Source organism: Musa acuminata, chromosome BXJ1-1, assembly GCF_036884655.1.
Source record: "Musa acuminata AAA Group cultivar baxijiao chromosome BXJ1-1, Cavendish_Baxijiao_AAA, whole genome shotgun sequence".
In the NCBI taxonomy this organism is placed as follows: domain Eukaryota; kingdom Viridiplantae; phylum Streptophyta; class Magnoliopsida; order Zingiberales; family Musaceae; genus Musa; species Musa acuminata.
Genome location: NC_088327.1, coordinates 8,154,826 through 8,169,706, shown reverse-complemented (window position 1 = coordinate 8,169,706; position 14,881 = coordinate 8,154,826). Strand labels below are relative to the sequence as shown.

Genomic DNA, 14,881 nt, shown 5'->3' with positions numbered 1-14,881 from the left:
TCCTTTTTCTGCTATTCTTATTTTTTATTATTCTGATAAAAAAGATCAATGCATACGCAAGTCCAAGAACAATGAACATCTTCCATTGCAGCCAACATGTCTCACCACCAGGCCAGAATATTTAGTAGTTACAAATGTCCACATAAATTAATATACTATGGAAATGTGATTATTTATCGAGGTCTTTTATACATCAATCCGCTCATGTCCAAGTTGACATCATATATTCGAGACAATACAGTTATAGTGATGCTTCCAAAAGTCAAAAGAGTAATTGTTCCTCCGAAATGAATGGAAGCTTATACACATTAAAACAAAGAACAAAAACGACAGGCCATTGAGAAGTACAGATCGATTAGTTGCGTGGTTCAAGCAAACATTTCAGCGCCTTCCTGAGGCAACTGATTCTGCAGAGAAAAGGTACCTCACTCGAGATAGAACCGAATCATGAGCAGGGTCATACGGATGATCCTTGGAAGGAATCTCCAAGATCGCAGGCACAGGCTTGTTGTAGCTATCAACTAGAAACCGTATCATGCTTGCAATCTGAATGGGGCAATAAAGTGCATGTCAATTAGTGGTCAATAAACAGAGAACATTTTTACTATGTGTCCACAAACATTTTTCCCTTTTAACAGATAACAGAGATAACCATGTGACAGAATATTATATATATATATTGCCCGAAGTCCTAGAATAGACTAATAGCAATATTTAAGCACATATGAACTAACCAAAGAAAGGAACCATTCAAATCACTTACGTATTGGCTAATCAGCACAACAGCAATATCCTCCCTTGCGGTGAACTCTTTGAATGCATCTTCTATAGCTTTTACTGTTGTTTCTGGATGAATAACAATAAACACACGAGCATTACTTTAAGAAAGAATCAAAGAAATAGGGATATCAACTATAAAATGGAGTTAAACAACACAAAAATTACAAGAGCCAAGAAGCAAAATAATCATTTACTTACCTTAGAATGCAAAACGAAATAAAGAATTAAGTATTAGGAAAAAAAGGACTAATTCAGTTATCCAAGAAGAAACACTCACAAATTTGATAGAGAAAAAGAATTTCATCCTAGCAATGGCCAAGAAAATTAACATCTGAGACAAAAACATCAAGATGCCAAGAAGAAAACTGACAAAGATTATACTATCTAGTATCTACTAAGTCAGATAAGTATAGCATGCTCGCTCAGACACTCTTCCACAACAAATCCAGAACTTGTAATTTGTACAAGTCAGCAACATTATCATCCATTAAACAATCAGGTACGCAATATGTCCATCAATAACAATGTATAATGATCATTTCTGATGCCAGTGGCATTCTGCAAGTGCTGTTGATTCAAACTGTGTATCTCTTGTGACAAACAACGTATGGTAATTACAGAAACAAACAGTATATTTGTGGTCAATAAATGAATCATTGCTATGTTTAGTTATACCATATGCACTACATATCTACAATGCACTGACAGCGTATGGTACATTTTTATTACTTGCTATCGACATATCGAAAGGTAAAGATGTATGTAACCGACAAGCCTTTTTCGACTATTTAGAACTAACTTCATCAGTCACTTGCAACTAATAGTCCAGGACATTATCTGTAATTGTTCCAAATGAAACAAATCAAAATTATTTTTTCCTGACTCAAGTGAAAAATCAATGCTTCTCATCTGCTAAAAGAATAGATCCCAGATCTTGTTCCACAAGCCCTGCATACTAGTAAATGTTCCACCATTGTGTTGTTAATTGTCATGGATACCACTTGTTTAGAATAAAATTCTCGACACACTGTCACATCATATTCAATGTCATCAACTTCTGGTAGCCTTTTAATAAGTCACTTATGGCATTAATACTCACATAACAGATGAATCTGTTCATCACATGACACCTTAGGCATCTTCATTCACCTTATCAGAAAACTCTACCACTCATCAAACTGAAACAACTCTCTAAAAAGTATGTTTGTGTTCAGCTGATTGATATGATATCACCCACGAAGTCCTTGGAATACAGACCAGAGACAATATCCATCACCATGTCAATTTATACTTGTAAGGTGTCAACGAGCCAATTACACATAAAAGTTGAACCAAACCAAGTCCCAAAGTCTCGGCTACAGTTCAATTTTTTAGGTAGTCTTATCATTAAGGGCCTGATTAAGAGAAGCCAAAAACTTGGACTGGATGGGCCCATGTTGATGTTTGTAGGGGTCCCCACAGGCCTAAAGATGTGAAGACAAAGGAGCTGGAACCAGGATTAGCTCATTCTCGAGTATGAAAGGTCAGGCAGAAAGAAATTTAGTTCATGGGACGGCTTTGTCCTGCCATGTTTGTCATTTTGTTTTTGGATTGGTAAAATATCCCCTAATATAGAGTATGGACAGCATGTTTTAAGACTCTTTTAGTTTTTTTTTACAACCAAAGATCAACTAGCTATATTCAACTATTCATAAAGTGCTTTTTATAGAGTCTTAAATCAAAAAATGGTCAGTAATAAAAATATGACCATATGAAAAAGTCATCTGAAGTACAAATTCTAGCATTACAGTGTTCCATGTAGTCATAAAAAAAAATGATCAGAAAAGCAAATCTAATCTACTGAATTCATAAACATACTTGAGTCCACGATAAGGTAATTTGTCTTTCTCCGTAAATCAACATTGCCAACTCCAGCCAGCAAAAAGCCAGTAACAGTGTCCTTGTACCACAAAGCATCAGATAGCATCTGATTAGCTTTATATTTGCAAATGTGTATAAAATATATAGTATTACGAAGGATTTAAATCTCAGTCCAGTACTGATCTTAGTAATATTACTGGACAGTATACAACCCTGTATAATACTAGTAGATCAGGAAGTATGCTGCCATGTACCACCCAGGATCACCCGAAAATCAAAATAAAATAATGAGCAGTACCAAACCATATGGTCCAATACTGGTCAGCTACTTGACACAATGGTACCATGAACAGTTTGTATGATGATTACAAATAAATTAGCAACTTGTCATCCTTTTAACACCATCATATAATTCTGCATGGAAGATATTACCAAGTGAAATCACACAATTACCCGAGATGGGGCTTACTGACTGGTTCATGCAAGAAAATAATGGCCCACTGCTAAGCATGGTGTGATCAACTTGGAAATTTTAAACGCATTAATATGATAAAAATACATGCCTCATTCTATGGCATACCGAAGAAACCTTCTCTTTTTTACTTTGTAGTACAAGACAACAAACCTATGATGCTCAGAAGTCAGAAATAAACTGTCTGAATGCACTCATGCTAATACATTCAAAATTTTCAAGATGAATATATAGGAAAATTTATTCAAAACTAAGTTCAATAACTTGGTTCCCAATCTGCAATTCGTCTCTGTCAACAAGTAACTAGATGTTTTGGAATCCTACTAACTAATCTTAGCCATCCCCTTTCTGAATTTCACAATTAATTGTCTTCGTTTTCTCATTTAAAAACATCAAAATAATATGGCATTAGCAAAGTGTTGCGTATCATATATTTATGAAACAACAAAACTATGTTTACCTCATCAGCAATCATAGCTATAAGGGCAGAGTTCTTGGTCGGGATCTGAGCTCTCCCTGCCGTCACAAGCAACTCCTAGTGAAGACCTGCCCGATATTAGAAACAACAAAGGATCAGTAATCAAGGAGCTTCTTAACGTGTAATAAAACTTAGAGCCAACAATTATCAATCGATTACACCTCTAACCAATATAAAAAATAAAATGCTTGGAATTGAGATAGAAATCAAATCTAACAATCTACTATCTAGTGTCAGATTTTTGGAATCAAAGTCAAATCTCCAGAGCAACTATCCTATACATCGAACGAAGAGGAACTATTGAAAAGAATTAAATCGCATCCATATAAAATCTTTTGGCTCCTTTTCAGGAATCCATCAAATTTATATAACTGACGAACTTTCAAACACACATTCGCATCACAACCAACAAAAAGCCTACCAAATTATAATGGCTGAATACGAACCAAACCACCCTGCGAAACCCTAAGCAACAAAACTTACAACTATTCAGAGTGATCTTGAAATTAAATAAAAAAAAGACGTCATCTACTTTTAATCAATCGCTAATAATACAAGATCGTGCCCAGAATTCGCCAGATCGGACGATCGCGGCCCAACTCAGATCCAGATCCGAATCAGCGGGTTCCGATCTTGTTTCCATGAAGCGCTTGGCTACGATCGGCAGGAAATTAGACCCGAGAGATCCTACTGACGAACTTTCAAACACACATTCGCATCACAACCACAAAAAGCCTACCAAATTATGATGGGTGAATACGAACCAAACCACCCTGCGAAACCCTAAGCAACAAAACTTACAACTATTCAGAGTGATCTTGAAATTAAATAAAAAAAGACGTCATCTACTTTTAATCAATCGCTAATAATACAAGATCGTGCCCAGAATTCGCCAGATGGGACGATCGCGGCCCAACGCAGATCCGGATCCGAATCAGCGGGTTCCGATCTTGTTTCCATGAAGCGCTTGGCTACGATCGGCAGGAAATTAGACCCGAGAGATCCTACTGACGAACTTTCAAACACACATTCGCATCACAACCACAAAAAGCCTACCAAATTATGATGGGTGAATACGAACCAAACCACCCTGCGAAACCCTAAGCAACAAAACTTACAACTATTCAGAGTGATCTTGAAATTAAATAAAAAAAGACGTCATCTACTTTTAATCAATCGCTAATAATACAAGATCGTGCCCAGAATTCGCCAGATGGGACGATCGCGGCCCAACGCAGATCCGGATCCGAATCAGCGGGTTCCGATCTTGTTTCCATGAAGCGCTTGGCTACGATCGGCCGGAAATTAGATCCGAGAGATCCAACGGATTCCCTCCAGCGATCAAAGAAGAAGAACATTACCCGCGCCGCCGACCCCTACAGCAAATCGCTGCTCTTTGGTTGCCGCCTCTCCGGTTGGCCGTTCGTTGGCGGTGCCGGGACGACGAATTCTGAAGGAGCGAAGGAGGGAGAGAGAACGCAAAAGCGGCACGTCGTCTTCTTTTACTTTCTCAGCACGGGTTTGTTTCTGGGGCGAATTTCGGTTAAAAATTCTTGTTACTTTTCAAAAGAATTTCGAATAACGCTTCAACTTAAAAAAATATTAAACAGAATCTTTTTTTTTTCTAAAAATGAATATTCTTGTCTATGTCGCTCGTTGCTCTTTCGGAGGGGTGCCCACCTCCACCGTCGCCCGTTGTCGTCCATCATCCACCCGTCATCCATGAGGGAAGGGAAGGGAAGGGGGAGACGACGAGGAAGGAGGAGAAGACGAAGGGCGATCGGGAATCAAAACCGAACCAATTAATAGTTTCTGATTGACTAAATATGAAAAATAGAAAATTAAAATATAAATTGATGGTATGATGTAGTGGTTAATACTCCAAACATGAAGTGTAACGACATGGGTTTGAATCTCATCTCGAGGAGATAATTTTTTTATCAATTGAAATCGATAAATTGAATCAAACCTGAATGAATATTAACCGCTGGTTCCAATTATGAAATCGGAACCACCTAAATCAGTTCGATTTCAATTATCAATTTTATAAAATCAAAATCGGAATCACCGAAATATATAAAATCGAAATCGATGGTTCTGAAATCACGATCACCTGTTGGCAATCCCAGAACAGAAGACTTTTAATCAAGGTTGTGTTTAGCCTAAGTAATCAATAACTCAGCATCTCCATAAAACACGACGATTGACAGAGTGAAAGACCAAATTTACTCAAAATGAGACAACTGCGATACAAACCAAGGCAAGTACAATCATCCACCCCCGGTAGTATGAGCAGAAATCCATAATCTCAACATGGAATATGGCTGTCTCTGATTCATTCAGATCATTGCATGCTTGTTTTTGAGATGAGCACCAGGATCATGATCAAGCAGCTCCATTCCAACATGTACAATTTTCTCAGCATTCAAATAAAACCTCTTGTTTTCTCCCACTTGTACCAAGCCTCAGGACATCAATACAGAAAACATGAGTTAGAAGTTAATTATAGACGACTTGTGTTTCGTGTTCATATGAGTAAATGTCAAATATACATGACGATTCAGAGTCTTATGTAAAGGGCAGGGTCGGGATGGATTCACTTCAGAATTTTGCGACTGCATTAACATCAATTTGATTCCATTGCTGAAGAATTATGTTTCATAATTTGTTCGCATCAGCTTCATGAGGAGACCATGTTGAACTGGAATCTCGACAACTGTTGTGGGATGGTCGAGATAACAGGACCATATCTCTGCATGAATTTCAAAAGTAATGTTTATACAGATTCATGTTTAACAAATTCAAATCACTAATAACAAAACAAAAGCAAATATGACTGAGATTTTCCACCACGTAGAAGTAAAAAACATTAATAAAACAAAAGGTTATGTTCTGAAGATCACAACTTGGGACTGGTAACTGTTTTGGTTTAAGTTTAGTAGCTCAGAATCATATGATTCTTGAAGGAAATAACACTAAAAAGCTAACATAACAAAATGTACAAACATACAATCATATGTAGGAATTAAAAGATTTCATAATGGACAACAATGAGTCGGTAAATGCCAAAATGCCAGCTTTTAACCACTTCTCCCAAACGCACACAATTTAAACTGCAAATGGAACTGCTGATACCTGAACATTGTCATAGAGTTCAAATAAGGGAACAGCAAGCAACTTCAAATTTTTTGGAACAGCAAAATATTCTCTTTCTGACAGATGAACAAGGAAAAGCTTCTTACACTCCTGTGTCAGAAAATTATTTTAGAAAAACAGAAAGAGAAAGTCATCATCATCTAAAAATATCATTTGAGCTTTTTAGACTATAAAGCAACTGACCTTGGGCTTGGTAATATGAGGAGGACAATATGGATACATAACAGTTTCAAAATTGGGTCTCCACCAAATGGCAACACACTCACCAATCTGCAAGTTAGTATAAAATAGGACCTGGATCACACCCCTTTCATCATATGGTACATAATCAAATGTGTAATTCAGAATGATTCAACAACAATAAAGATAATGTAATGGAAGGGGTAATCTCATCACAATTATATTGGTCGAAAGATATGAAACAATTCGAAGCATTGGAGTATGGATTTCCAAAAAGCTTTATGATTCAGATCACATAAAATATCAGAGATGATACTACAATATAAATATATATTAACAAATGGACAAGGCAAGTGGAACTAATTACATATCACAAAAGATGTACAAATAATTGTCCAACATGTTTCATTTTTTCAGAGATAAATGAGATGATGCACTGTAACTATATAAACATCTCTAACAATATGGAATAAGTTGAGATCGGTGCAAGGTAGAGGTCAAAACATACAGCAGATCACATGGTGTATTTTCCTGCATCCTTCTTTCCTGTTGCTATGATTAGGTATGTAGGGTAATGCTACACAATAAATTGTGCAAATTTGCTCATATTTTAAAACTATTTCAAGCATATAACACATTAAGTACAGAAAGTAGCAAGCAATGGACATAAAAAGAAGCTAAATCCAGTGAAATACCTGCCAGTTCGGTTGAAATGAAGGTGAATTTGCAGCAAGTTTGCTACAAAGCTTTCGCCTCAGACCTTCAATCTCTGTCAATTTAGCCAGACACACAAGTGAATAAGCTGATGGATTCAAATCATTTTCAGATACACAAGAACATACCGTTCTCTCCAGGCTTTAAACGTCCACCAGGGAGCTTACAAAATGTATTTCCTATTTGCAGTAACAGTATATGGGGATGATTGTGCTCCTGAACCTGCATGATGACCACAGTTACATCCAAACCTATTACCAATAAGTTGGCCAGATTCAAGATTATCGGTGGGAGTGCAGATCTAGAATCTTTCAGGTTGGTGTCAGATTGGTTTTGAGGGAGTTAAAGCTTATAGATGTCAATATGTTCATTAAAGATCTAACCTGACTTTTTATGTTATTTGATATCTTAGTAATTAACATTACCATCTTGTGGTGGATTGGGAAAGCTTTTTGTGGGACAAGATAGGACTATTTTTAAAAATCACATACTCTGTGATCAATGAGTTAAAAATACTGGTGAAGTAAATTCCTAGAATAGAAAAAACTTCATTCTATAGACTACCACAAAGGTCAAACAACTACTATGCTAGTAGCTACAACACTAGTTCAGTACTAGTGTAAGATTCTCATTTCTGGAAAGAATTTTTTTTATTAATGTCAACGTTCTAAAAATGTTTCTCACAAAAGCATAGGTAAAATCAGCAACGGACAACAAAATTCAATAGAAAAGCAGGGACACAAGTGAAACATAAAGAACAAAATCATTTGCCTGCATCATTCAGATCCATGGATTCTCTTATCGATGTGGTGTCAGCAAGAGAGTAAAATCAATGTCAAACTCAATAAAACATGTTTAAAATAGAATTGTGTTCAGGGGCTGAAAATGACCTTCGTGCATTCTTAAAGCCTTCAACCTTGTAAGGAATTTGTAACATGAATTTACTAATTCCATTTGAGATTGTAACTCTAACTACCAATTGGCTACAAAAATAGCTTCATATAATTTAGATCTAAGTAGATACTGAAATGACATCTACTCGACTTATTCATTTTTGCACCTAAAACAGATGGCCAAAGATGGAAGAAGTTTGATGGCTATGATAGTTGTGGCATTATTTTTTAATTATCAAATGTTCAATAGGCATATCATCATCAAAAGAAGGGAGATCAGGATTCCAGGAGCTGAATTCAGAATCCAAAAATTCTTTTCAGATACAGGTATCATAGTCTTTACTCTTAACACAAGCTACTATCTGAGCATCATGGGATCTCGGGCATTCAGCTTAGTTATCAAACAAAGTAAATAAACGATAAAAACTATTGTCCTGGGGAATTTTTTTTTTTAAATGTTAACAATAAGTAAATGTGCTACGTGTGGATTGTTACCAGTAGAATACCCTCAACACTTGTCCGCATTCCTTCCTTCATATAGCTGAACAAAAAAGGAAGGAAAAGAAAAACAAGCCAATCAAGATATAAGTTGTAATAAACTCTCATAAATAAGAAGCAGAAATGTGTAGATCAGAGTGAGAAAAACCAACACATGGAAGCCTTTCACCAGAGCAAACTTTAAAATTCTCTAAAAGAAACATACAACATCAGATGCATCAAAATTCATCATAAGCATTGGCTCTTTTACTAATGAATAATTTCAAGGAAAAAAGTCATCAATCAGTACTTGAGGCACTCGATTGAGATTTGGAAAAACCAAAGCTTGCAGATTGTGGAATGTCACTACAAGAGGTTCGCACTGTAGGTCTTATTAAGTTCAATCATAAATTTCCCCTTTATCTTCGCCACCTTCGTTGCTGTTCTGTATACAACCCAGATTAGAACGACTTCAAATAACTAAGCACCGGATGCATCAAGCGATGTCCCCAACAAGAGACGAAACCAACTCCTAACTCCAAACAACTTCAAAGTACCAAGCGTAATGTCAAGATAAAACCGAAAAGAAGGCGGTTACTATTTCCTCACACAAAACAGGCGTTTTTGGCCGCGATCATCATCTCAAAGCAACTATACATATAATCGGTCAAGATCCAATCTTTATCAATCATCAAACTGGGAAAATAAGTCATTATCGAGGGAACAGGAACAACAGAAAAGCCTCGAATAAAGGGGAAAAACTCTTTTTGATGAGGGTTTCACCCATCGACGACGATACGTGGATACAAGAATAGGAGTTAAAACAAGAGATATCGGAACCTAGGATTTCCGAGGTGAAGACGGAGGACTTACTTGACCTTCATCCGGGCCAAGCGATCAGCGACGGACGTGTCCTTCTCCATCTTCGCCTCCTTCGTGCCGAACGTGTAGTTCGATAGTGGGTACATGTTCACCACCGATGAGTTTACCATCTCTCTCTCTCCTCTCCTCTCCTCTCCTCTTCTCCCCTCCCCTTTTCTCCCTCCTCGCCTCCGCTGGGTCTCTCAGGTGATCGGCCGCCGGCAGCGTCTGAAAGAATCCGATAAATTGCAGCGTAATAGGTAACACGTCCCTGTTGAGTTCAACTTGGATCCATCCGGAGTTGATGTGCCTCTTCCACATGCCACTGACATGATGATCATGATATGCATATAAAGACAAAAATATCCCTGTGTTCCTCTTGTATCTCCATCCGAATCCAATGTACACTTGATCGAACCAGACCCAAACCCAATATATATATATATATATATATATATATATATATATATATATATATATATATATATATATATATATATATATATAATTTGATGGAAGCTAATGATTAGGATATAACAAATTAAAACTATTTTCTAAGCTATTAGAAAATAGCTTAACTTAATTCGGATGAGTTAACTTAGAGGACTAATAATATCTCATCCTTTGTTTACGATGATAAAGTCCTAACCAAAATTTTTTTATATCTAAAATTTTAAAATGAATAATATGTAGTTCGTGTTTGATGTTGACTTGATAAATAAGCTAATTGATTTGAACGATTTTATACTCACATATCGTACCATTAGTGTAAAATGACTTACATTCCGATGCTTATCGATTTAAAATAATATTGATAATTAACAAAGAACAACATCGATCAATGCATAAAAATACAAGTATGTAATTTTCTTGTTTATTCCCTTGATTATATGTAATTTACCATGATCATTACGTAGTTAAGGAATAAAACAACTTGATTTGTTTTTCTCTAAGCACATTGTTTAATTAGAGAACAACGTTTCTACCCTATGCAACTCTAAACAAGCTAAAAGGCTCTCGTTACATATGCAATATTATAGGCCAAGCTAATTAGGGCTAATTATATATTACACTTTATAATTAGCTATTTTTATCATCCCGATTTTTATACTTTTAAAAATTATATTAAAATTCTTATATTTATAAAAAATAAAATATTTAATCATATTTTTCCTCACGTCGTTGATTCGGTTAACGAAAATACCTAAGTGATAAACCAAAGTGAAGTAAAGTCAGCATATCTTATAAACCTTATAATATTTTCATCAATATAATCAATAATATAAGAAAAAATAAGATCAAATATTTCACTTTAATAAATATAAGGATCTGAATATAATTTCTAAAAATATAAGAACGAAAATACTAAAAAATAATAATTATAAGAGGTAATAAGTAACTACTCCACTTTTTGAAGACACAATAATACTCTGATAGCCCAAAATATAGACCAATATGTTATTTATGGTATTGAGATTATTTATTTATTTTCATAAATTAATCACACTAAAAATGCTTTTCACACCTCTCAACGATGAGTGTGGTGTTATAGTCAGGTTAATGCACATATGGTTATTTTTTCACCACATGACATTTATTAGTTAATTAGATTTTATTTTTCTTTTATTAGTTGCGAAAATAATGTCATGGATAATGAATATATAGTTAATTAATCATGAATTTCTTAGTATTAAGAGTCATGTATAATAATCCAAAAAAAAAAGGAGCTTCAAATTAAGATTAACTCCTACCCGAAAACCTACAAATGAAAAAATAACAAACAATAATAAGTCTTTTCCATAATTTAATAATAAATATATATATTTGTATTCATCGATCTTATATTAACTTAATTAGTATAAAATAACTAGAAATCATCTCAGCTTTGATTTTTTGTGTGATCGAGTAACATAAATCAATCCCATAAATTTTACACCTATAGTGTTAGTCTGATCATGTTATACTTAACTTATTTGAATAGCTAATAGGATGGGGTTATATCTCACCCATATCCCTTAGGTCGAGCTCAGAATTATAACCAAGACATTATAGCATTTGACTTATTTTTCTCAGAAATTCTCAATCTATAATTTTTAATATATAAAATATTAATATGATGATATCATATCATATCTAACTCATTTATCCTATATTATTAAGTGTTTGAATCCTCATTTACAATGTCTTACTTATAAAAAGAATATAAATCATTCCCAACACTGAAACATTAAACTATAGCTTGATATGTCTCCTTATTTACTGCACTATCTCAATCTCACCCAATGCTTTCTTTAAGGGTTCATGTCACTGTCAACTTGATTAAGTACTGCTAACTTGATAATCACCCACTTCAAGGGTAAAAGAATTAAAGGAAAATAAAAAACCTCACCAACTTCAAGAATCCTTTCTTAAGGCATCAATTTGTACTTAATGATAGAGGTCATAAAAAAATTTATTATTTTTTTATTTTTTAAATATCAATCTCTAAATAACAATGCCCACCTTCTTACGAAGAATAAGAAATCTCTTATTATCGTGATCTCATGGATTATTCTGTTTCTTTAATAATCTAAATTTTTTTGAATATTTTAACTTGTGGACTTGATATATTATGAAAAAGAGTGAGGAAAAATGAATAATTTAATTAAGATTTAGATCACAAAACAAAACTAAAAGTAAGTAAAGAGGAGAGAGAGACAATATAAAAAGAAGTACATGGCAAGATTTCTTATAAGAGCCAATGGATGCTTCCATTCATGCCTAAGTCAAATTAGTGGTTCAAACTTGCATTTATATTCTTCTTTTAATGATAAAAGATAGTAATCTTTGTACTTTGAAGGACAATAATTTTTGTATAAGCTTGTACAGCCCTAATTATATTTACATGCAAGTTAGTTGCATGTCATTCATTACAAACAACATGGTAAAGAAGGGCTTTGAGAAAAGATGCCTTCATTCTTTTCTTTATGTAAACTCATGGTCAAGGAGATAAAAGACTTCAAAAAGAAGACTCTTAAATGGATTAGTATTTTCTTCCCAACAAATAAAACCTAAATTACTTTTAAGAATTTTACATAAAACATCTCATGCCCTTCAGGTTAGTCTTGACTCCATATAATAAATATACATTTGCTAGTTGTCCTTTCTAGTATATTTTTTAATTAATCCTCTACTTACGAAGCTTGTAAATTTTATTTCAAAACTATGCCCTAAGAGCATACTAATACATAGCTAACGGAGGCATAAAACTCCTTGTCATTCATTACGAGAGGAGAAGATAAGTCTAATTTTTTTTGTAAATCGATAATACTATAGATCTTCGATCTGAGGACGATGTACTTACGGATCAGATAATGATTTTCTAAGCAACATTGAAATATATGATTATTTGATTTTAAAATTTGATATTAAAATTCTTTCATTAAATAATAACATATTATGATTTTCATACTTACCGTCTTTTTAGTATATCTTCAATTAATCCTTTACTTATTGTAAGATAAAAAAAATTATAAATTCTATTTCAAAATTAGCATAGTAATTCATAGGTGACACCAAAAGGATAGACACAAGGATACTTTTTAAACTTTTAAATAAAATAATAAGATTCAAAATGATATGAGGAGAGTGACTCAATTCAATTTATATACATGCAGTTTTGAGTTTGAATAATTTGCTATCTTAAGAAAAAAAACATAAAGAGAAAAAAAAAAACACAAAATTTGAGAGCCTCTCTTTGCCCAGGCAAGTAAGTACATATGTAAATAAACAGTATGTATTAAGAAATGAGAATATAAATGTGTAGATAATGTCTTATTCATAGGTTTATACTTTTGGAAGCAATTGCATTGACCAAAATTTAAAATGGTTGTCGAAGTGAAAGGTCATGCCGATTGATTCCAATTCCGTGTTAGGTGGAATCATCTACCACCCACATGTGTCGAATATATATATATATATATATATATATTCTGAAATTTGAGAGACTGCTGCATGAACTCTATCCACTTTCTTCTGTAGATAAATTGTAGAAGATTTTGCTTGACACTTCAATTATTTTCATATTCTTTGAGTCAGAATTTTGGTAGAACAAGAAATTCTTATAGAAAAAGAGCCCTCGTAAAAAAAAAATCTGATAATTAAGGTTTGATTCTTATTTAAATATCTAATATATCTTTAAGTCTTAATAGAGTAGAGCAAGATATGAGAAATATTTTTGGTATTCCTAAATATTATTCTAAGATATCTAGAGATGATGAGAGAAAATATATAAATTCTTTAGAACCGACTCGGAGGTAGTGTATTAATATCACATGATAAAAATTTGAATTTTTTAACAAATATAATAAAAATTATCAAACCATGTTAATTTTAGATTCCTCAATTTCTTTTAATTTTGAAAACCCTTCTCTTTCTTCCCCCAACACATCCACAGTAAACATTTCATTTTTAAGTGAACACATCATCCTCTTGGTCAATCAGCAGTCCCCAGTTGCAGCTTGAGCACCCTTCTTAGCCCATGATTGTTACAATCATACAATTTACCTCTTAATTAGTTGTTGTAGCACTTAAAGTGTCAGAAGAAGTGATCATCAAATAAGGGATGGTGCATGTTGGTCCTTTTCTTTACACAATCATACAATTTGCCACAGCTTGTGTCTCTCCAATGCCATTCTTACCACTCCTTTGACAAAGAGAGAAAGAGACAAAACCTTGTAAAAAACATTATTCCAAAGCCTTCAACTCTTTTTTTGTTTAACGTGGTTACCAAACTAGCCATGTACTTCCACAATGATTGAAGAAGAATTCCAAAGAGAGAGAGAGAGAGAGAGAAAGAAAGAACAACTCTCCTACTATCCTCATCATTGGTTTTGAGAGACCAAACAGCTCATTCTTTGTGTCGGAGAAAGCAAGCCGACCGTGATTGGAGCAAGCATCCCAGTGCCAGCAAATTATAATTAGAGGATAACTGCAGCTCGGGCACTGCATTTTTATGATGCATTAATGATA

At 34.2% G+C, this 14,881-nt stretch overlaps 2 protein-coding genes across 2 annotated transcripts; both read right to left on the bottom strand.

Moving 5' to 3' along the window:
* Window positions 1-143: 143 nt before the first annotated feature.
* LOC103983116 (V-type proton ATPase subunit F) lies at window positions 144-5,393 on the bottom strand. The gene is made up of 6 exons (XM_009400288.3): window positions 5,271-5,393; window positions 4,952-5,117; window positions 3,573-3,658; window positions 2,638-2,719; window positions 764-846; window positions 144-546 (listed from the first exon to the last, which is right to left on the bottom strand). The coding sequence occupies exons 3-6, from the start codon at window positions 3,585-3,587 to the stop codon at window positions 382-384; spliced, it is 345 nt and encodes a 114-aa protein (XP_009398563.2). The 5' UTR covers window positions 3,588-3,658; window positions 4,952-5,117; window positions 5,271-5,393; the 3' UTR covers window positions 144-381.
* Window positions 5,394-5,793: 400 nt separating this feature from the next.
* On the bottom strand, window positions 5,794-10,162 carry LOC103983126 (pre-mRNA cleavage factor Im 25 kDa subunit 2). Its single transcript, XM_009400298.3, has 7 exons — window positions 9,884-10,162; window positions 9,029-9,074; window positions 7,769-7,862; window positions 7,622-7,695; window positions 6,930-7,016; window positions 6,726-6,836; window positions 5,794-6,342 (listed from the first exon to the last, which is right to left on the bottom strand). The coding sequence occupies exons 1-7, from the start codon at window positions 10,000-10,002 to the stop codon at window positions 6,271-6,273; spliced, it is 603 nt and encodes a 200-aa protein (XP_009398573.1). The 5' UTR covers window positions 10,003-10,162; the 3' UTR covers window positions 5,794-6,270.
* Between the last annotated feature and the right edge of the window lie 4,719 nt (window positions 10,163-14,881).

Coding starts and splice junctions, on each gene's coding strand:
- LOC103983116 (XM_009400288.3), bottom strand. Junction 847..2,637: donor TTACCTTATCGTGGACTCAA/GTATGTTTATGA, acceptor TTATTCATCCAG/AAACAACAGTAAAAGCTATA. Junction 547..763: donor TTGTGCTGATTAGCCAATAC/GTAAGTGATTTG, acceptor TGCCCCATTCAG/ATTGCAAGCATGATACGGTT.
- LOC103983126 (XM_009400298.3), bottom strand. CDS start 10,002: ATGGTAAACTCATCGGTGGTGAACATGTACCCACTATCGAACTACACG. Junction 7,863..9,028: donor GTGTTGAGGGTATTCTACTG/GTAACAATCCAC, acceptor GTCATCATGCAG/GTTCAGGAGCACAATCATCC. Junction 7,017..7,621: donor CATTTCAACCGAACTGGCAG/GTATTTCACTGG, acceptor ACTAACTTGCAG/ATTGGTGAGTGTGTTGCCAT.